Here is a 23,854-nt window from a genome sequence, read left to right on the forward strand (position 1 = left end):
GCCCATTTTTCAATCAATATTTGAGGCAAATTCCCCCAAAACACCCAGTTTTAGGGGATACCCACAAAAATGTAGTATCCCCAAGATATATTATGGAGGAATCACAGCAGATGATATCTCCGATATCTGATGCTGTCCCATTTCTGACAGCAGCCGCAACCCCATAGATTTCTATGGCGGATGTGATGCTGTCAGATTTACCAAAGCCCCAGCAGCTAAAGCCATCTAAAGATGACGTTGTGCTGCTATAATGTGCTACACATCATAAAACTAGCCAGGAGAGGGTTCCGGAGGAGCTCTCCCCGGCAATGAGCAGGAGGCACCCTACCCACGCATGTGCTGAAGTCCCTGCACAGGACAGCTGTCATGGTCACCTCGCTCCAAGCACATCGCAGGGACAGGCTCTTTTTGGAGCGCTACATCCCAGCACTATAATCGCCCAACTGCTTTGAGATCATGGGCGCTAATATCATGCCCAGATTGAATTTAGTATGTGTCATTGATAAATGGGCCTTGGTCACACCATGATCTGCAAAGCATTAGCCATTTGTGCTGATTGTTTTGTGTGGGGTTGCACAGAGAAAAAAGGTCATTGCCTAATTACATTAATTTTAATTAAATATTTCACGATTTCTCCTGCTGAACAAATTAATCTCAATATGTTATTAAATAACATGATACCATTAGGGTATTAAGGCTGTCTTTATGCACTGTTTTATATTTGTCTTTCTCCTTTATGTCCTTCTCCATTGTGCCATGTTTACAATGTGTAGGTGCAGCACTTCTTTGTTTCTGCTCTGTGATATCATTTGTTTGACTTTGTCCCTCTTCTCCTGCATCTATGGATGTGAGGGCATATTAATGTAGCAGTACTGAGTGTGAGAGGTACTCATACTCTGGTATTTCAACCTTTTGAAGGCATGGCCAAGGATGCAGCATCAGATCAGTCTGAGGGCCTGATTCAGATCTCCTACTCGCAAGCGCACAGCGCTTGCAAGCGGGTCGATGGTCCCCTACTGCGAATGCGCAAAACCCATCCAGTGACGGCAGCTCCATCGCTACGGGTCTCGCTACAAGGTGGGGCGGCTGTCGATGGTGAGTGACAGCTCACTCCGTTTAGTAGCGGGGAGAGGGAGTGGCTGCACAAACACAGGCGTTCCCTTAGGAATGCCTGGCATTTGTGGGCTAGTGATGTCAGTAGTGGACTTCCTGCTCTATTAGAGCAGGAAGTCCACTCGGGCTTGCGTGAACCAAGACCCTACCACAGGGTCTCGTCGCAAGCCTGATGGTCGCGATAATCGCAACAGACTCTAGGCCGCTCGCACAAGCTGTGGGTGGTCACCCATAGCTTTGCGAGTGGGCTGGAAAAAAAAAAAAAAAAACACGCCCTGATTCAGAGCAAGCGCTCACCAGCAGCGAGCGGCTCTGAATCAGGCCCTGAGTCACACCTGCCATCTGAGTGCCCTTCAGGCTACTGGGGATTGACAGTGTTTTCACGTGGCTGAAGCCAGTGAAGTTGCATACAAGGATGCAGCAGCTGGCTTCAGCATGCCCAGAAAACGGGGGCGACACCACATGTTTTCTGGGATGCTGCATGACACCGCCCGCATTCGACTCCCAAATGGACACAGGGCCTGATTCAGAGCTGCTCGTAAGGTGCCGCTCGCTTGAGCGATGTTCGCACATCTGCGCATGCGTATGGGTCGTAATGCGCATGCGCCAACCAGTCAGTGCGGTCGGAAATCGTGTGCTCGCAAAATAGCGAGTGCCTGCTAATTTCAGTGACAGGATGAGGCGTTTGTGGGTGGTAACAGGGGAAGGTGCTTGAAAACGGGGAGTGGAGATCCGAACGCAGGCGTGCCAAATGGTCAAAACGGGCGTATTAAGGGTGTGCATAATTAACAAAGCAGCGTCATCGACCACGTCACTTGGTTGTCTTTTAGCCTGAACTGCTCGCATGATTGCGGTAGGAAAATGCTACCACAAGAATAGCGGGCAGTTCATACGCCTTTCGATGTACTCGATTAATCAAATAAATAGCGGAGATGATGTATGATGTGACCGGCCAAGGGGCGTCTTTACAAATTAGCGAGCGCATGTTTCAGATGCTCGCTCAGACATAGAGGCATCAACAGACCACAAAGAGCGAGCGCTCAATTTAAATAGCCAGCCCCTTTTTCTGAACGAGCTAGCGCAAATAGCGTCCGGCTCTGAATGAGGTCCACAGCCTGTTAATCAGGCTGCAGCATGTGGGCACTGCGAGCGTTCTTGTAGCAGGAGATCTGCACTTGCGCAATACAGATCCTGAGCATGCACAGATCCCCAAGCATCGGGTTTGCATACAATTCTGAATCAGTCCCATAATTCATAGCATAACATGTGCAACTTACAATTATGATTCTTTAAAGTACGGTAGCCCTGAATTAAAAAATATAATGGTAGGTCAATTGACTCTTGACAAAAGCCCTAGAGTGCATAGGCGAAACTAGAGATCTGGTAATGGGTGGTCCTAGTTTTAGCACCATGTCAGATATTGGAAAAAAAACACCTGTGGCGTCCTTCCCCATGGTGTCACCAGGTGCAGGGAGGTATGTTGTGCGCGCAGCCAAAAAAGTGGGCGTGGCCTCATGAACAGGGGGCATGGTCACTTGAGAAGGGAGAATGGCCTCGCAGCCTGAATCCCAGTGGTCTGGTTGTGGAAGAAGTACGGGTGAGCACTATGAAGTGCCGGCTCCCTCACACTGTCAGGAGCCGAGTGCTGCATTTAATGCTGCAGTGCAGCACCCAGCTCCTGTCACCTTGGTCTCACCTCTAGGAGGGTTTTTGGGACCCCAGTCAGTTTGAAGGTCTTTTCTTCCCTATATGGTGGTTTCTCTGCAACGGGGAACCTCTGAGGAATTTGAACCACACTGGGCAGTGTCTTCAGCCAGTATTCACTATTCATGTAGGAGATCACATTGTCTGGAAGATGGCTGTTTACGTAGAAATATAACCCATGTCATCATCATAACCAGATAATATATACTGTAGTAACAGAAGCTTTTGTGCAGGAAAAATGTGAATTTCCCTGATCAAACTTCTGTGTTTCTCCAGGCTCCCCTGTGTTACTCCAGACCACCCAATGTCTCCATCCCCAAGCACCTCTGTGGTTCTCCAGGCTCTCTGTGTCTCTTTATCTCCAGACCTCCATGTCTCTCTATGTCCAGACCCCAACCCCAGTGTGCATCTCTCTACCCCAGTGTGTCTCTAAGCCCCATATCCCCAACCCCAGTGTGCATCTCTCAGCCCCAGTGTGCATCTTTCTGTCCCAGTGCATCTCCCAGCCCCATTCCCCCGACCCCATTGTGTGTCTCTCAGCCCTGTTTCCCCAGCCCCAGTGTGCATCTCTCTACCCCATTCCCCCAGCCACAGTGTGCGTCAGCGTCATTCCCCAGCCCATGGCACTCCAGCCCTGTGTTAACTCCAACCCCCCCCAGCCCTTTTAAGTCAGCTCCAACCTCCCCCCAGCCCCCTGTGCAGTTATCTCCAATCCCCCACAGCCCTGTGCAGTCAGCCCCAACCATACCCCCCAGCCTACTGTGCAGTAAGCTCCAATCCCCCCTCCACCCTGTGCAGTCAGCTCCAACCTTCCTCCCCAGCCCCCTGTAGTCAGCTCCAAGCCCCCCTTCAGCACTGTGCACAGCTTCAATCCCCCCCACTCAGCACTGTGCACAGCTCCAATGACCAATGACCCCCTCAGCACTGTGCACAGCTCCAATCCCCCCTCCCCCTCAACACTGTGCACAGCTCTAACAATCCCCCCTCAGCACTGTGCACAGCTCCAACAATTCCCCCTCCCCCCTCAGCAGTGTGCACAGCTCCAATCCCCCCTCCCCCCTCAGCACTGTGCACAGCTGCAATCCCCCCTCCCCCCTCAACACTGTGCACAGCTCCAATCCCCCCTCCCCCTTAGCACTGTGCACAGCTCCAATCCCCCATCCCCTCCCTGCAGTCGCCGCCAGCACTTACCTGTTGCTCATCTGTTTTGCTGCTTGTGTGAAAAGCTGCTGCTGGGCATGCGCAGCAGCTCCCCCGGTGGCCATTTTTTTAAAAGTGAACTGGGCTAATGGGTGGTCTTGTGCACCCCCGGACCACCCCCAGTTTCACCTATGCTAGTGTGAATGTGTGTTTACATGTTTACATGTAGTAGGGAATATAGATTGTAAGGGTGCATACACCCAAGGACGATATCAGCGCGATTTGGCCAATTCAGAACAATAAATCGGGCATATTGTTGCAGTGTGTATGCCCAATTTGCACTCTCCCGCGGTCGATGCGATATCGTGTGATTGGCCGTGCTGCACAGTCAATTACACGATATCACATGTGAAGCTGTACATATTAATGAAGGACGGAAAAGTGATTGTTCCGTCATTCATTAAATCTTTTAAGTGTGTACCGGCAATCATGCGATGTCCAGGATGAAGACAAACCGCCCTGAACATTGTCACGATTGCCGGTCATTAGGTGTGTACCTAGCCTAAGCTCCACGGGGCAGGGACTGATGTGAATGGTCAAATATTCCCTGCAAAGTGCCGTAGATTTGTGTCTGCTCTATAAATAAGTGGTAATAAATAAATCACATTTACCTGGTTTCTTGATTTATATGGTAAGGGTAGACTCTGCAGGGTCTTAGGAGAACAAAGTCTAATAAATGAAGATCACCAAAATGTATTAGTAAGTAGTAGGTTTCAGTGGCATTCTTATAGGAAAACCAAAAAAAAGAAAGGAAGCAGAAAAGGAAGTACAGTGACCCCAAATAAGTACTTGCACCTCTGCCGTATATTGCACCATCCCCCCAAAGTTTTAGACAAATTGTTATTTCCAAAATACTATTGTGGACTGAATTATTCTTTCAGATTGCATTTACAGATTAGTGAGTGCTACTAGTAGTGCATTTTGCAAATCCAATTTACTGTTTAATTACACTCTTATTTTTAATACTAAAAAAATCAATTGGTTTCCAACAATGTGATTACATAGTTGTAAGATATTGGATACATTTTATGGTTACTAAAACAAGGAGAAGCCATTAAATATAGAGACATGTAAGATAAGACCAATATTGGGTTAGAAGATTTCAGTTGCTATGAAATAATAATACAATACTAACATTTATTTCTGTTTAACATTTATTTCTGTTTTTAGACGATTCGCCAAAAGTTCCCCCTTCTGACCACAAGAAGACTAGGCACAAGGGGCCATTCAAAGTAAGACAAGTAGCTTATTTATATACACTGTGTAAATGGTCTGGAAGTCATAATGTTTATTTCTCAACAATTAAGCAGAATCCCTATGGCCAACAATCTGTAACCATAAAATGCAAAGCTCTGTTTTACTTGAGGTGTACTGATGCCTGTACTGTGATTAGGATACCAGTAATTTGTACTAAAGCACATACAGTTTTACTAGTGAAGAGTGAAAGCTAGAACCAGTCTTATTAATCAGTTGTGATTTAGAAGGTTGAAAAAACTGATATGACAGCTGGCCCCATGATAAGATGTTATTACAGGCTTGAGATAGCTTCCTTATATCAATCTGCTTATCAGTCATTGTTTGTTGCACTGCATGATAATGAGAGGTCTTGTGGGTGCACACACAAAAAGTGAACATATGCTGCAGGAAATGTATAGTATCTTTTAAATAAAGAAGCCATAAATATAGCAAATTAAACATCAGACTGCTTTTAAGACTAACAATTGTGTAAATTAAAAAAATATTCAACAATTGTAGTGTGAAATATGAATGAGAAAATATAGACAAATATTATTTGTTTACAAATACATGTGGCTTGAAATGTAATAAGCTATAGTGCATTCAGAAAATATGGCTAGTACAGATATAAATAAAACAAAGTAAAGTGTTCAAACTGACACAATTGATGAGTCTAATGGTACTCTTTTAATTCATTAAAAAATGCATAAATATGAATATTTACGTGTATTATATGTAATGAACAGAAAATGTAAACATAAAATACAGTAAATTCCAATCTCTATCCTATAATCTAATATTGGTAAACTAGAGACATAGGGCCTGATTCTGACCCACTCAGAACTGGGTCGATGGTGGGCCAGTGCACATGCGCACGACGGAGCCGGCTCCGTCATGCGCATGCGCTAGGCCCGGATAGCGACGGGCACTCCGTCGCTCCGGGTCTCGTACCAAGGGGGCGTGCTGTCATTTTGAGTGACAGCACGCCCCCTTTGGTGGGCGAGCCGGGGGGGTGGCTGCCCAAACGGAGGTGTTCCCATGTGAATGCCTCCGTTTGGGGGTGGACCCACTGACATCACGATCTGTTAGAGTCGAAATCTCTCTGGGGCTTGCGGCAACGAGACCCTACCATAAGGGTCTCGTCACAAGCCCGATGGTAGCGGTGGTCTTGACCATCGCGACCATCTTCCTGGCCACTCGCTATAGCTGTTGGTGGTCACCCACAGCTATGCGAGTGGCCAGGAGGCCGTTCAAAAAAAAAAAGAGCCCGGCCCTGATTCAGAGCGAGCGCTCTGTCACAGCGTCCGGCTCTGAATCAGGGCCATAGATAATAATCCTCTGCAGTAGCATTCAAAACAATGTAAAATGTAGCTTAATAAAATGACACAATGTAACAGTCACTTGCAACAATATAGTATCCACTGATCAGTCTAGGAAATGAGATACTGATCAGTGGATCAGTTTGAGCTCTATACTTTGTTTTATTTTTGTCTTTTGAGTGTGGGCTACAGAACCCAATAGTGAGCTGTCACAGATACAGTTGATATTGGGAGCGATTAACAGCGCACCTTCTGCTTTTTAGTACAGATATGTCCACTTGCATATTTGCTGCTTGTGCGGCAAATTGCGCCATGTATGGAGTGAGTCGCGTGCCCACGAGCGGGTATGAGTGCAGGGTTTGCACCCACGATTCATAGGATTGCATGGTGCAAATGCAGAGTGGAGCATGGTGTAACGTGGCACACGCAGCCACGGCAAATCGAATAGCGCGATGCGTGCGCACGTTTGCAGCGCAATTGGCAAAGATGCAAGAGGACACTGTATGTGTGATTTATTTTTAACTTCCCATTACACTTATGGTTAGATTTACTAAAACTTGTAGTAAGGGAAGTGGAGGTGCACATAGCAACAATTCAAAATCTAGAGACTGTACGTGATAAATTAAAGCTACAATCTGATTGGTCACTATGTGCTACATCTCCACTTTTCCCTTGTAAAATGTACCCCTAAATGAGATCATTTTCATGTTATACCTAATGCTACTGAGTGACATATGGAAAAATTAATGTGACAACCAATGTGTCACATAATTACAGTGAGATACTTGAAGTATTGAGGACATTTTTGTCGTAGTCATAGGTCTAGAATAAATAGATTTTTTTGTTAAGGAGACTCTGAGAAAATTAAATATCTACAATTCTTTGAGAAGGAAACTGGACCCCTTAATCTCTGAGCAGGGAACGGATGAGGAAATCTGCCGAGTGAAGGCTCAGATGAAAGAGTTGCAGTATAACTGGCTGGCCTCCTTGGTTTTGGAAAGGGATTATGAGATGTGCCACTCGCCCTATCCTTACCAGAGCTGCAGGAGGACAGTTTAGACAAGGGAGATTAGAGGTCTACGTGATAGTCAGGGTGTCCTTCAGGAGGCAAAGAAGGACATCTTGCGTGTCATTGTGGACTACTACTCTAATCTGTTATCTAAAAAGAGTCACCCATCAGGGAGAGGATGGAGGTTTTTCTGAGGGAAACACGTGGGCTCAAGGAACCTGATGCCTTTTGACTCTTTGGAGAGTTAAATATTGGTGGAGGAGGTCAGGAGAGTGATTGACAGATTATCTGTCAGGAAATCTCAAAGCGCAGATGGGTTAAAATACAAATTTTATAAGATCTTTTCCGACATCCTCACCACCAAGGTATTTAATGCTAGCCTGGAAGAGGGAAGTCTTACCCCTCCATGAGGTTATCTGCCCTTATACTACTGTCCAAAGGTAACGACATATTATGTGTTGAGAACTGGAACCCCATAGCTCTTCTCGGCACAGAAAGCAAGATTTTGGCAAAAATTATTATTATTAACAGACTGATTGAAGTTTCTGAACAGCTGCTTTCACTTCTCAGCATTGCACAGTGTAGGGCAACAGTACCTTTAGTGCTGTCCTTGGTGTCCGGGAGTCCATTGAGTGGTGCTGTAAAATGTATTTGTTTGCACTGGATCAGTCCATGGCGTTTGACCGTGTCAACCACGAGTACCTATGGGCCATACTGGAAAGGTATGGGTTTCCAGAGAGGGTGGTGAATTGGCTGAAAGTAATATACAGTATGGCCGAAAGCTTCCCCCTTGTAAATGGTTTGGTGGATTCTGCTGGAGTCCATTAGGGGTGCCCCCTGAGCCCCCTTCTACATGTGTTTGCAATCGACTCCTTCGTAAGAAGCCTCGTGCTCCAGAATAAACCAGGAAATGTGTGAAGCTTTCTGAATGGGGGAGGTAGGTGGAGAATTTGGCCTCCCCGAGGCCAGTTCATAGATTAAGATTTTAGGAATCTAATTCAATCATGGTGCTTATGCCACTCTGAATTGGGAAAAGAAGCTGGAAATTGCATCCCGGAAGGTAGCGTGTTGGAGGAAAATAGAAATGTTCTTTTAGGGAGAGGGAGGATTTGTGCAAGGTCTACCTGATCCAGTGTTCTTGTACATCAATTATGTCTGTTTTGTGCCCCAATCAATGTGGTATAGAATGAATTCACTGCTTTTCCTGATGTTATGGGGAAACAGGATGAATATAGTCAAAAGGGGCATCACCTACAGATTGAGGGAAGAGGGTGGCCTGAGTATGGTCAACCCTGTGCTAAACGTGTTAGCACCATTATTTGCATCTGTTTTGACTTTGCATTATATGTTTTTGGAGGTGTAGGTCCCCTTTTTGAAGTGTATAGGCAACTTGCACAGGTGCGCTGATACAAAAGGATTTGTTTCTTTGTTTACACTGCTACATATGTCTCCAAGTACCATTGAGAAATTATCATTTTTGGGATATTAAGCCTTTAGCTGAGGATGACATGTGGGAATCGTCATTTGCATAAATGTGATACCCCGCTTAAGGGGTGGATTGGGTACAAGTTGGACTTACCTCTGATAGATAGATAGATAGATAGATAGATAGATAGATAGATAGATAGATATATAGACCTTATGTCTTTTTTGTTTAGTGGCAACGTCCACCTATATTAGCCTGCGCTACGGAAAACAGGCCTTTTCTGTATATGGGTGGGAGGGTCCTATGTGCCCTATCATGCCCATAATTACATCAGTAAATGTGGGGTTACAGATATCAATCTATGTGGCCCCCTTACAGGATATTGTCTGGTCATTACCTGTGATTACCAAACAATTTCACCCAGTGCTTCATAACAAATAGATGTGGTAAGGGCACATTGTGCCCATCATTGTGCCCTATCTCTCCCATATTGACCCGCACAAGGGTAAGAAAACTCTCAGCAGTGAAGGGGTTAAGCAAACACTGCTATGAAAAAATGTCCTTAGCTTTTAAATATAGGGCAGTGTTTGGTAATCAGTATTACAAAAATAGAATATCAGTTGTCTCTGCTTTAATGATGTATAATACTTGTGTGTATATGTTACTGTATCTACACAAATCCATTGCACAGCTGTTAGGACTCATTTAGTGCTGTGTCTTGTTTCATTTACTTAATTAGCCTGTCATCAGCTATCTATACTATGGGTTACAGCCATTTAGTGATAATAATACTGCTGAAAAATATTACCAGTGCAGGGAAAAATGAAAAGCCATTGAAGCCCAGGATGTAATCACATCTGCAGTAATGATTTACCGGGCAAATTTGAGAGCACTTTAGTATGTGAGATGATAACTTAACATATGTTTAAACATAAATGTTCTTTGTACACATTGTTGCATTGTTGTTTTTGAAATTGGATAATGCAAACAATCATATTAGTAAAACAGAAATTGCACGGCTATCAGTTTGCATGTAGCAGTTGTGAATCTTAACACGTATTAGGGACTGTACGTATATGAAAGGGAAGCAAACCAGATAGAGGAATTGTGCATGTATATCCTCAACAATCTCCAAAACTTAAAAACACCATACACTATATATTCACTTCATATAAAAATTGTGTTGAAAAGTACTTAGAGCATATTTGTTTCCACAGAACAAACAGATCACAGGTGCACAACCCCAAATTACTAATTATATATAAATACATTTGCAATCAAATTTTGCAATCATTAGAGGTTTTTAGCATAACCTTGGCCAAGGTTATAGGCCTACCCACCATATCCAGGTAACCTCTGCAGGGTAGGTCCCTAACATACTAGGGTTCAAATCCAGAGCTCAGGACACCCCCAAACTAGCCCAGCTAAACCGCTCCAGAGCACCGCCATAGTAAGAAAAGTGCAGTGTAAAAGAGATAGTTAAGAGCAGCCACAGCTGCATATAAAGAATGAAAATAAAAAAGTGAAGAACATGTATAATAAAAAAACAGTGAAGGGTCAAAATGTGTTATAAAAGAAAAATGTGTTATAATGCGGTGCCCTTAAACAGATCAATCAAAGCAATCCAGGGGGACCCACACCCCAAAAACTAACCAAAGTTGCAGTATATAACTTGTAGGACTTACCTAGAATTGTGCCTAATACTAGTGTGCATATACATTACCAGAATCCATTATTTTAAACCAATAATGAAGGGTGCTTTCCCTCAGGTGTGCAATAAAGCACATTAAATGGAGTATATGGGAAGGATTCCTGGACTGCACACCCTGTGCCTACAATAAAAGTCTCACACAGGTAGCACCTCCCATTATATATATTCAGGGTGTGCAGTCCAGGAATCTTTCGTATATATAGCATATTTGTTTCACCAGATACTGTAGATACTGTACATAGGCCCTCATTTACTAATGAGTTTTATCACCAAAACGAGTGATAAATTTCACTGTGTATGATAAATGGTGCTCCAGCCAATCAGCTCCCATCTGTGAACTGTTAGAAAAATGACAGTTGAGAGCTGATTGGCTGGAGCACCATTTATCATACACAGTGAAATGTATCACTCGTTAGTAAATGGGGGCCATAGTTCCATAAATCTGTTCTATGTATAACCCCAAATTACTCTATGGGGTGTATTCACTAAAGTGTGGGTTTATAGAAGTGGAGATAAAGTGGCGGCCCTCCCCACGGTGTCACCCGGTACGGGGAGGGATGTTGTGTGCGTGGCGCAAAAAGGGGCATGGTCTCATGATAAGGGGTGTGGCCTCGCAGGACATGGGCATGGCATCATGGCACGATCCCCCGTGGTTCCATTCCTAATATTACTGGGAGGGGTGCAGGGGGTGCTGACTGCCTAGTGTTGCAGTGCTGGCTCCCTTAATACTACAGTGCAGCACCCGGCTCCTGTCACTGTGGGGGAGTGTCAGTCTGCACCTTGGTGTCACCCCTCGGCGGTGACACCCGGGTGCGGCCCGCACCCCCCGCACCACTTTGTGACGCCACTGTGGAGATGTAGCCCATAGCAATCAATAAGATCATATTATTTATCTTTTATCATTTATCTAGCAACTTCTAGAAGATTATAGCTAGAATCTAATTGGTTGCTATTGGCAACACATCCACTTCTATAAACCTGCATTTCAGTAAATATACCCATATTACTCTATATATACATAACCCCATAACCCACTCTACAAAATATTACTATTATTATCTAATACTTAGTAGTTTATTTCTATTTTCACAGAGTGCAGAACATAGTTTAACTGAAATTAATTAATAGATTTAAAATAAAGAAAACCCAGCATTTCTACCAGCAAAAAGTATGTTAATGAATCCTAACCCTCTGTAATACTTAATTCATGCTTGTGAGGAAGATTCCTTGGAAATAGTGTTTATATGCAAATATTTTTGCTAAGCTGTGTGATTAAGGAATATACAATTATCTTCTTGTGTAGTGAGTTTATGTAAGTAATAGCAGTCAACACTATGAGTAGCACCAAGGAACAAACAATCATCTCCTTGCTAATTGAGCTTATGTAAGTAATAGTATCCAAACAATATGCAGAGGTCCAAGAAATATACAAGCATCTACTTGCAAACTAAGCTTGTGTAAGTAATAGTATCCTCACACTATGTGTAAGGTCAAGGAATAAACAATCAACTTTTCACTAATTGAGGTTTTATAGCTAATAATAACCACACACTATGTTGATGGCCAAATTACAAAAACACATGTGAAACCATGTGTTTTACTGGATTACGCTGCATAAACTCCCCCATCTAATATATAACTCTATATATGAGTGTAGAGTATCAGACTTATCTAAAATAATATCCAACCCACACAGAAATGTGCACTGCAATATTGTTATTTTTGTAAAATTCAGAACACAAATGTGCACATATACAGATCATAATGTACATAAATAAATGTAATGCAAGCTCATGTTACAAACAGCAATAGTAGCAAAAATGTAATAAACTATAGCAAATACTAATGAAAAACATGCTAGTACAAAGAAAAAGTGGAAGACAAAAATGTTTCAGGTAAATACTCTTTTACCAAAGCAAATAATCCAAAAATGAAAAGAACAAAGGCCAATTAATACATAATGAATATAAACCATAATTATTTTTATTTGTGAACATTAAAACCGTACTGCAAATATAAAACTAGAAAAATATCTAAAAGATATGAGAATGTGCAAGAAATCAAAAAATTTAATCAAAATAATCCAGTGTTTTTGTGCCTTCCTAATACCCCTTTTACACCGACCTAAAAATCCCGGGTTGATACACATCAACCCAGGATTTTTGTAGGTGTAAATGGATCCATGCGGGTCCAGGGACCCGGGAATCCAACACGGGTACTTTGCAGGGTAGGCCACGGGTCATTTCCATGCCACCCTGCAGTGTAAACGGTGATATCTGGGTCACGATGACCCGTATCGCGACGCATGCGACCCAATTGGCCGGCTTCAGTGGAGCTTAGAGATGACATAATCTCCAAGCATCCACTGCAAAGCCGTAAGAGCCGGGCCACTGCAGACCCGGCTCCGGTGTGAACGACGCTGACTCGGGAATATCCTGGGTCAGCAATGCAGTCTAAAGGGATAAGTTCTGGGTTTGATTCAGATTGGAACCCTGTTCTTACCCCAGGTCAGACCCGGAACTTCGGTATGAAAGTCATGTTATTTAGCTCAGTACCTCTGACTGAAGCTGGCACCATTTGAATACCAGTTTAAGACTCTTATGACTCCCCTTGTGAGTCATAAGAGATGACATGACCTGGGTGGCACAAGCTGGTAAGACCTCCCACCAAATTATTTTATACCTTACATTGGATGCTAATGAAGTCTACAGTATACAATTTGCCCATCTGGCTTTAGAGCAACTGTAGTCAAAGAATACAATAGGCTTCTAGAAGTCATACAGAGCTCTCAGACTATATGACCCTGAAGTTGACTCTTCTTTATGTTCACACATGGGTGATAAGGCTCAGAAAAACCCGTCAGACAAAATGTTAGGGCAAATTTGATTTAAAAATGGATGATGTTCCCTTTAATTTTTGTTCTGAAAAAAAAAGCAGAAAAATAATTTGTTTGCACTTTAGAGTCTCTAGTAGCCTCAAAGTATGTCATACTCAAGGCCATTAGTAGACTCACCCTCATTATTGGCAAAGGCCCGCATGTTGTATATGGCCAGATTGTGTGCTGTTGTTGGCAGTGTGCGCGTTTGTGTGAGATGTAGGAGTGTTGTTAAGTAATGAAGCTGCTCTAAAAGTATGGTATAAATCAGGTATTGGATCACACAAACATATGGATAAGTAGTCACAAGTTTCTTATTAGATATTAGCACTTACTGCTATGGCTCTTGAGACAGTCTTTATATGGCAGGATCCCACCTATGGTGGTATGGGAAACCTTGTAGTTGTTGTAGCCTAAAGACCTGTATCATGAAATCAGAATACAAGTTCTGTTCAAAAGTCTTACAGTGTCAGCAGACAGATGGTAACAAGGTGCCGCTCCGGTTGTGCTGCTGGTAATTTCATGCAGTGATGGTCTTCCTAGAGGAATACCCACTGCCTGCACAAGTTTAGTGAATGCAGTGGATCTAAACTATTTTATTGTCACCTTCATCAGAAAGGATTCTGCTGCGTAATCTACTTGGACAATATGCTGCTCACACATTCAGATAGTCACTAAGGTCTGACGCTGTCTCTCTCACCAAAATGTGACTTAGGGCAGAAATCCCGACAGATGAAGGTAAGCGGGGAGGGTTCGGTTTAGGCACCCCCTGGGGAACTTAGGGTTAGGTACCCCACGGGGAGGGCTAGGGTTAGGCTAGGGGAAGGGGGGTTAGGGTTAGGCACCACTGGGGGGAGGTTAGGGTAAGGCACCCCTCCCGGGAGGGTTATGTTTAGCGTGCGGGAAGGGGGGGTTAGTGATAGGCACCACCGGGGGGAGGTTAGGCACTTCCGGGGGGAGGTTAGGGTTAGGCAGAGGAGTAGCGTGGAACCATGGCACCCGGAGAAAGTGTCTGTCGTAGCACCCCACCCCGTACTGAACTGTGCCAGTCGGGTATGGCCAGCCTGCGGGGGAATAATGAAGAGAAAAACAGCAAACAGTGTCAGTATCATGCTGGGCATTGAGGGAATAGAATGCTATGGAGTTGCACTGATCTGACAGTAAGGGGTAGCTCCTTTGGCACCACTTTATTTATATATAGCACCTAGGATCTGACTTTCATATCCTTTTAATTATTGTTATTAGCCAATAGAGGAGATTGTATTATATATTCTGATCATTTAACTTCAATTGACAGAATAAATGTGCTAGAGTGAGATATCACGGGGTGCACAGCTTATTACTGCAATTACTGCTCCAAACAGCTTTCACTGGAGTGGGTACACCTATAGGAAGTTCCCTTCTCATCTATGTTCCTACTTAGCAAATATACATTGCACCTTTATTATTATATGTGAGTACTATTAATCATGTCATGTTCTGTCTACCACCATTATTATCATTTCAGGTCCCTAATATTTTTTAAAAGACCTTTCAAATAACACTTTGTGGTCATGCCTGGGAACACCTCCATTACATTAAATAGCAAAGCAGTGACTTTTTTTAAACTCATACCTTATAATTGAAGTTTAGGATTTTACCTCAGATGTGTCACTTTTAAGTCCATTGAAGTCCATGAATGAATGAGGAGAGAAGGAGGGAGGGGATCAAAGAAAAGAGGGGAACGGAAAGTGCTGAACAGAGAGGGGAGGTAACAGAGGCCAATAAGAAAGGAGAGGGGCAAAGAGTTGATCAGAGAGGGGTGGTGACAGAAGCCACTAAGAAAGGAGTGGACAGGGGCAAAGAGCCAATCACAGGGTAGAGAGCGGAGGGAATTAAAGATGCAATCTGGGCAGCTTGAGGGAGCATGAAATGTAGAAACAGATCTTAGATCCGTAACTTATCTAGGATTAGAGAAAACAAACCGCAATAAAACTAACAGGTGCCTGTCATACTGTGAAGCACCCAATGAAAGGGAACCCTGGATGGTGCCCCCTGTCTATTTTGGTGTCCGGAGCTCATGCTCCACTGGAACCACCCTCGCTACACCCCTGGGGTTAGGCACCCCAAAGGGAGGGTTAGGGGGGGGGGGACAGGGGAGGGTTAGGGTACTTACCAGCCCCTGCAGGGATGTACAGAGTTCGGGCTTCTGGCTTTGGTATTTCATCCGGCGGCTAATGAGCCACTGGCATTACATACCGATTCCTTTCAAACAATGATTTAAACCTTCAGGTGTTCCTAGAATAGATCTTTTGCATCCCCTGTATTATTATATATTTCCTTGTTAAAATTCTCTCTTATTCACGTTCTTTGACTTCAAAAATGGTCCTCATATATTCTTATTTCAAAAGGCATATATGTTAAATAGCAACAAATGTTGCAATTATGCAACAGAATCTGATATAAATTCTAAGATTAGTTACAGTTGTAACAGTTTGCTTTTCAGAGAAAAGTAAGACGTGGGAGAGCATGTCACAAAATATGATGATTGCCTTTAATTTCTTTTAATGATGTTTGTTTAAAATAAAAAATATTCTTTAATATTATGTTAATTCTGTATTTGTGTATATTATTTCTGTTTTCAAACAAACATATCGACCAGTTTTCATGCAATGCTGTCACAATCTGTATTCAAGGAAAGAGAGGGGGTCCCTCTAACTAGTTGCTACTTCACAACTTGTTTGCACAATTAGGTAGCACTTTAAGTAATTTTTGCAAACCGCCACTATTTGTCAGATGTGATTATATATAATGATAACCATATAATATGTTGACATTATTCACATCTAAGTGAGAACCTAGTTGTTTAGGTCTCAGTTATACATATTCTCTATCTTATTAGCATTACGATAGAGTGGTTCCTCTGTTTATAGTGTCTCTTGGTACATGGACTCTAAAATTGACCCCAATGCAACCTGTATTGCTGCAGTTCAATACTGTATCGTTCAACACTATCTCTCACCCTTCTACAGTCTGTGTTATTTAGAGCGGGGAGGGCCACGGGTAGAATCTGTTTGTGGGTAAGTCTGTTGTGTTCTATTGGTGGTATTTAGGTAGAACTGTTTAATATGTTTGTTCACCTTAGTGATATTTGTCCAGCTCTATATCACTCAACTATATCACTCACTCAACAGCGTCCCTCCCCCTCCCTCCGGATTGTAGTTTTTAGAGCGGTGAGAGTCATGCATGAATTCTTTGTGGGCTGAGAAATGTAGCGTTCTATTGGAAGCACTTAGGTAGAGCTGTTAATATGGTAACTCACATTAGTGCCGCATAGTATTTGTTGGCTCAGCGTTGTATTTGTTTAAACCTGTGTCTCTGATTCTAACCAATCTGTACCATAGTGGTAAGAGTGGCGGATAGCTTTTATGTGCAGCTGAGGTCTGGCGGTACTTGAATAGAGCTGCTAGTACACATTATACTGTATAGTAGTTGATAGTATTTTACAGTATATATAGAAAGTTGCAGCGAACACACCAATGCACGTTTCCATGACCAGGTTTTGTCAAGGCAAGCCAAATGTTCTCCTAGACATACCTTAAATACCTACACTGGGTCTGGTATCTTGTCCCAAACCCCCCCCCCCCCAATAATGATGTTAGACTGGCTCCTCTTATGGGGATGTGGTCTCTGATATCCTATATTCAATGTTAAGCCTTTATCTAATTAGAAATGTATTGTTCATGTGTACAGTATATTAGTTATGAATTTCTTGTCCCTGGACTTGGTTATGAAATAAAATTACTTATTTAAATTCTCTCCATGTCAAATTACTTATTTACTTGTCAATATTCATCTTGAATCTTTATATTTTTAATCTTTTTACACATTGACTTTCTCCAATAAACCACCAGGTATGTGGTAGTCTGCCCACCAGCTGTTGCTAGGTGGAACGTTTCCTGTTGAACAACTCTAGTTTGCAGAAATCTGTGACCTACCAATTTTCTTTGTATTAGGGAATTCAGTAGGATTGCCATCTAGCCAAAGCACTCACCCTACCCACCCTATATCTTGCTACAGTAGGTCTGCTGGTTGCAATGTTCAGAGATGCTTCAAGAAATTAGCACTGTTATTCTTCTCTCCTGGACATACCAGGTGGAGCATAAGAATTCCCAGGCATCAACAGATAGAGACATTATATGATTCTCTCTGTCTTACTATCTGGTTGTCCAAATGGGATGTAGTTAAATTGGCGGCGGATGAGATGCCGGCTGCCAAAATACCAACGCCAGAATCCCACCACACGGCAAAATGCTGACGCTGATATACTGTACCGTACCGAAGGAAATTAGCTCCCACTGGGCATTTGTGTTACTTCCTGCTACTAGGACCTGCCATATCTACCAATGGTGTTTAGGACAAATGTCTCAGATGCTCTAGGCCATTTTGGTAAAAAATCACCAAAGTATAATATATGTTTGCTCTGGTATTCTTAATTTGCATGTCACTACGGTAACTACTGGCTGATCAGAAAGATGTCTTCTATCTCCTACTGCAGGTACCATTATTATGGCATTGGAATAAAGGAAAGCAGTGCATACTACCATTCAGTTTACTCTGGAAAAGGACTGACACGGTACATAATTCTTAAATAGCAGATATATAGAATGGTCTCATCTCTTTCAATATCATTGACTTGAGTACAAATTCAAATGATGTTATTTTTGGTGGATGATTTAATATTTTAAAATGTCAGAACAGAAAAAAATAAAGAGAGAGAGGGGGAGAGAGAGAGAGAGAGAGAGAGAGAGAGAGAGAGAGAGAGAGAGAGAGAGAGAGAGAGAGAGATGCTAGAGCTTCTAAAACAGACAAGTGGTGGCAACCAGTTAGATTCTCTCTATAATTTTCTATAATGCAATAGAGAAATAATGGCTACTGTAGAATCTGACTGGTTGTTTATTTTTAGAAACTTTAGTAAATCTACCCGAGAGAGAGAAAAAAAGAAGCACATTTAATTTACCTCTTTCTGAAAACACACTTGCGGCTATGTTAATGAGGAAAATTCCAATGTATTAACAATCTTCTTGGCTTATGCAGCCAATCTTTAGTAAATACTAATTATAATTATCATCACTTTTCAATATTTAATTATTGAATGTAGTATACCTAGACATACATGTATAGTGTATAATAATAATAATAATAATAATAATAATAATAATAATATACATTTTGTCTCAAAAAGGTTTTCTGGCAGCAAGCTGAAGAGTGAGGTGGGTCCTTTTGTTGTATTAGAATCTGCAGGATGCCGCATTGATTTTGTTATGATAATGATTATTATTATTCAGTTCTTAAAAGGACCAGAATATTATGATACTCTACAGTGTACAATATATTGTAATTAAATCAAAAAATGTAAACATGTACTGAAACATGAGACAAATGATACAGTGTGTTTTGTTTTAGAATCATTACATAAAGGGGCAGATTGGGAATTTTATGTGGCCCTGGAAAAAATTCTGAAAGTGGCCCTATGCACTTGCACTCGGAAAAGTGGGCATAGCCTTGTGGCAAGGGGTTTTGCCTCTTGTGCAATGCCATGCCCGCAAGCTACTCCCCCGATTTCCATCATGCTGTGGGCATAGCCACATATATAGACACGCACACATATAAACACACACATATATGTCACACATACAATACACACAGACACACTTACCTTGCAGCAGCTGCAGGTTGTAGATGTGGATGGGACCAGGCACCATGTCAATAAGGCACAGAAACAAACAGATCACAGGTGCACAACTCCAAATTACTGATTATATATAAATACATTATGCAATAAAATTTTGCAATCAATAGAGGTTTTTAGCATAATCATGGCCAAGGTTATGGGCCTACCCACCATATCCAGGTAACCTCTGTAGGGCATGTCCCTAACATACTAGGGTTCAAATCCAGAGCGCAGGACACCCCTAAATCAGCACAGCCGAGCCACCCCAAGGCACCGCTATAATGAGAAAAGTGAAATGTGAAGTAAGAAAGATAAGAGCAGCTATGGGTGCATAGAAGGGTGAAAATACAAATATAATAAAAACAAACAGTAAAGTGTTAAAATTGTGCAAAAAAGAAAGAATGTATTATAATGTGATGCCCTGAGGCAGACCAACCAAAGCAATCCAGAGCCATAGCTTCTCTGTTTTCTTTTTTTGTTTTACTGAGATGCCTTATACTACCTAAAGACTTCTCTGATATTGTTCCCTGACTAGAGGCTTGTCCTGCTGGGCACAGCTCACATTTTGTACCTTTTTGCTTTATACTGTATACAATTTGCACTGTACCTATGTTTTCTTATTGAAAAAACAATTAAAACTATGGGCCATATTCAATTAGATGCGAAAATCGCGAGATCCGCGGAAAGGTATCGCGAATCTTATCTCCGTATTCAATCCCAGCTGGGTTTCGCGCACGTGGAAAGTCAATGCAATGTAATAGGTGAAAAAGATTCGCCTCTGAATAGCAGGAGAAAATAAGTGAACAATTTTTATTTTGGGGTGCAAAGGTGGGGAAACCATTGAGAACCCTTGGAACAGCCCCCCAAAGGACAACTGCATCAAAAAATTCCTGGAAAAAACTTAAGAACACCCCAAAAAGTATTTTCATTTTGGGAGCGAAAAAAGCACAAAGTGGGGGGACAACTTCAAAAACTAGAAAAATAAGGTTCTGGGGGTGCTCTAAGAAGGGGCCAAGTATTTTTGGGATTGCAGGTGCTTGTATGATGGAGGAATTTTACTTTTATAAAAACTTAACTTTAGAGACATTAAAATATGCTAGTACCCATTTACAGGTAACCCAAATTTGACAGGACTACTTATTTTCATAAAAAATACTGCTTAATGTGGTTCTTCACCACTTGTGCATAGACGCTAATAAGAAACTATAGAAACAACTTAAGTACCCCAAATTGGTTTATTAGGGCTAATCGGGCACAATTACATTGATCCCCAGTGTAAGTACATATTTTTGGGGGGTTCAGGCTGATTTCCCGACTTCGCGACTTGCTGTTTTCGCGTGGTTTGGAATTGAATAGGGCGAATAGCGGGGGCGCACACAATAAGTTTCTGCGTCCAAAACACGCGATGTAGGTGGAAATTCTGGCAGGCGAAACTTTATCGCGGATGCAAAACTAATTGAACACCACCCTATGTTTGAAAAAAAAAAAAGAAAATGAACATCTCAAAGCTTGCACTGTTCGGCGAATGCCAGAATACAAAGGGAAGGCTGAAATTAGCATTTGCATATTACCGCAGCTGAGACTCAAAACCGAGGCTGCTATGGAGTCCACCTCTGCTTCAGGCTCTATATGTATTGCATATGATGCTTAAAAGACAGATCTGCTATTGCAGCTTGAACCTGACTCCAGTCTGCCCAGCTTTACTTAGAGAATGTGACTGGACCACTTTTTGGGATTTCACTTATAGTATGAGGAACATTGATACTCAGCTACTAACCGGGCCCCTGGTTGCCTTCTCAGGAACTGACACATTCACATGGCACACAACAGGGTCTACACTCCCCTACACAACCATTAGTCATTTATATCACTGACAGCATGACCAAGCCTTTTTTTGTTACAAGAGTACATTCTAGCTGTCCTTACAAAAACTGTCCCTGAGCTGACCTCACAAAATTACAGAAACCAAAACTATTGTACTGTACTTTACATTTTTTGTTTAACACGAATCTACGGAACATTACTGCTACACTCAGGGGTGTAACTATGGCCACAGCAGTCCATTGGAAATATATACAAACAACTATCTGATATGAAAATAATGATGATAAAATGGCTGTATATTTAATTAATATTAATGTGCCAGATTACTACTACTGCAATCAGTAGCCAGAGTTGATTCTGAGTAAAACAAGTAACTTTGCACTTTGACAAACCATGTTGTAATGTAAGGGGTGCACTGCAAATGCTGGCTGCTTTTCATGTGACCCACACATGCTGGACAGCTTTACTATTACACTGCAGTTTAGATTTGAGCTACTACAGGACACGCCCATCCCAAATCTAAATCTCTCTGCACATTTTAAATATACCCACCTTCAGTGAAACGTGGTTTTGCCTAGGTGCAAAGTTACTTGCTCTTATTTCTTTGCTCGCAATTTGGAATAAGCCATGCAGTATCTGATTTGCAACCCCCTTGCATTCGCAATGTTTATTACTACTGGACTGGACACCATTACAAAAAGAGCACTGGAGACTTCCAGTACCCCTTGGCACATGTACTGTTTAGGCCCTACCACAGAAACTGGTCATGGATTGCCATGGTGGCAGTATTAGTGGTGATGATGGTGGTAGCAGTAGTAGTGGTGGTAGTAGTAGTAGTAGTAGTCAGGGCCGGTTCTAGACCAAATGGAGCTCAGGGCAAGAATTTCCTTTGGCGCCCCCACAACACACAAACACACACTTGGATATAAGAAGATGTTGTGCTAACACACATATAGCATTTGACAGTATGATAATGTTCCCAAATCAGCACAAGACAGCAAGATGTGCTATTGTATTTCACTTATAGGTTACTACTCAGACAGCAAAACGTTTGAATAGAATCTCCATGGGAAAATAGGTGATAACAGATGAGCGCTTTACTTGATAGTCTGGACACAACTAGTCTCCCTTTCTATCTCTTATTTGAGAAAGAATAAGTGGAGGATTCACGGAAGGGAGGGATGCGAGAACATCCTTCTCCTCCATGTAGTCTGGAGATGGAGACAGATATAGACATCAAGCTCCAAAAAAAATACCTTTTCAGTTTAATAAATATGATGACATATGTTTTCACGTCAAGGTATTTTGGAACAGTGATGCTATATAGTATTATGCAGATAATTACATAGTGCAGGAGATATTTGTGAGATTTCCTGCACTAAACCATTTGGTAAATGGGCCCATACTAAAAAAATCTAAAAAGTGCAGAAAATGCAGAATTTTTTTTTTTTTACAAATATACAAAAATAAAATGAACAGCCTGATAAGCAACTATTAATGGCTTTTTGATAATAATAATAATAATAATAATAATAATAATAATAATAATAATATAATTTGCAAGTCAAGGTTGTTATTTTTTTCCCATCTTATGTTGCAAATAAAGCACATAATGAAGCTGTTTTAACGCATCTACAGTATTTGCATAAGAATCCAGCTATCCTCTGGCATCGGCACGTCTTCCTCACTGTGTTCTCCCTCCTGCAGCCTGCAATGCAGGAATGGAGGAGGTGGGCTGTGGCGCGGTCTGGGAACAGCAGAGAGGGTGGCCTGGGCTACAGGTATTGGCAGACACTACTGTGGTAGGTGTCAGGAGTGTGCATATAGAGGCTAGTCCACATAACAGATTGGCTTAACCAGAGGGTGGTTTATTAACCAGGTAGAAAACAGGAACAGGTAACACAGGGTTAACAGTAGGTATAGGTTGAAAGGATTCCCAGTTGCAACCACAAGCTTTAGGGCTATGCTGAGCATTGTGGTGCTCCGGGTAGTAAGGCCATTTATGCACAGTGGTGGCAGCAGGGTTATGTATAATAGCAGTGGTGGCATAGTGTAATTAGGGTCTCCATGGGGCCTCCCGTTATACAGGATACTCAGGGGCACAACCAACAGATTCTACGGATGGAGAGAAAAGATGCATCAGGGAGCTGTCATGTGCAGGAGGCGCTTTTTGGAGTTTGCATATATACGTGGTAAACCATTTAGGGGGCCATTTTTCATTATATATTTGAGGTAAAATCCCTGAAAACACCTGTTTTTGGGGGTTTAACTCAAATATGAATATCCCCCGGATGTATCAAGGAGGGACGCCAGCAGATATCTCCGATACCTGCTGCAATCCCTCCATTCCCACTGGCAGCCACATCCCCCATAGCTTTCTATGAGGGATGCGATGCTGTCAGATTTACCAATATCCGGAATGTAAAGCATTCCGGATATTGGCCCCCTCAGCTAACGGCATCTGCAGATGGCGTTAGCCGCTGTAGCCTATGGTTACACACTGCATAATCAGCCGGCGGAGGGTTCCTCCGGAACCCTCCCCCGGCAATGGCTGCCAGGAGATATCACAGGGGCGGGCTCCTTTCGGAGCCCATGTCCCTGCATGTCCCGGATGATACATCCACCTGTTATGATCAAATTTTGCAATGCGATCATGGGCAGTACTGACATACCCTGATCGAATTGCAAATGCAATCATTAATAAATGGGCTCTAGGGTCCTAGT

General features: G+C 42.5%; 1 protein-coding gene across 1 annotated transcript in view; it reads left to right on the forward strand.

Moving 5' to 3' along the window:
- The window catches only part of RFX6 (regulatory factor X6), a 119,061-nt gene that overhangs the window by 12,428 nt on the left and 82,779 nt on the right, over positions 1–23,854 (forward strand). Inside the window, exons 4-6 of the mRNA XM_088481007.1 lie at positions 5,188–5,249; positions 18,131–18,208; positions 18,818–18,845. Of these exons, the coding sequence (XP_088337133.1) occupies positions 5,188–5,249; positions 18,131–18,208; positions 18,818–18,845 (168 nt within the window). The remainder of the gene's footprint in view (positions 1–5,187; positions 5,250–18,130; positions 18,209–18,817; positions 18,846–23,854) is intronic.

This window comes from Taudactylus pleione, unplaced genomic scaffold (genome assembly GCF_031769625.1).
Source record: "Taudactylus pleione unplaced genomic scaffold, aTauple2 ptg000259l, whole genome shotgun sequence".
Classification (NCBI taxonomy): Eukaryota; Metazoa; Chordata; class Amphibia; order Anura; family Myobatrachidae; genus Taudactylus; species Taudactylus pleione.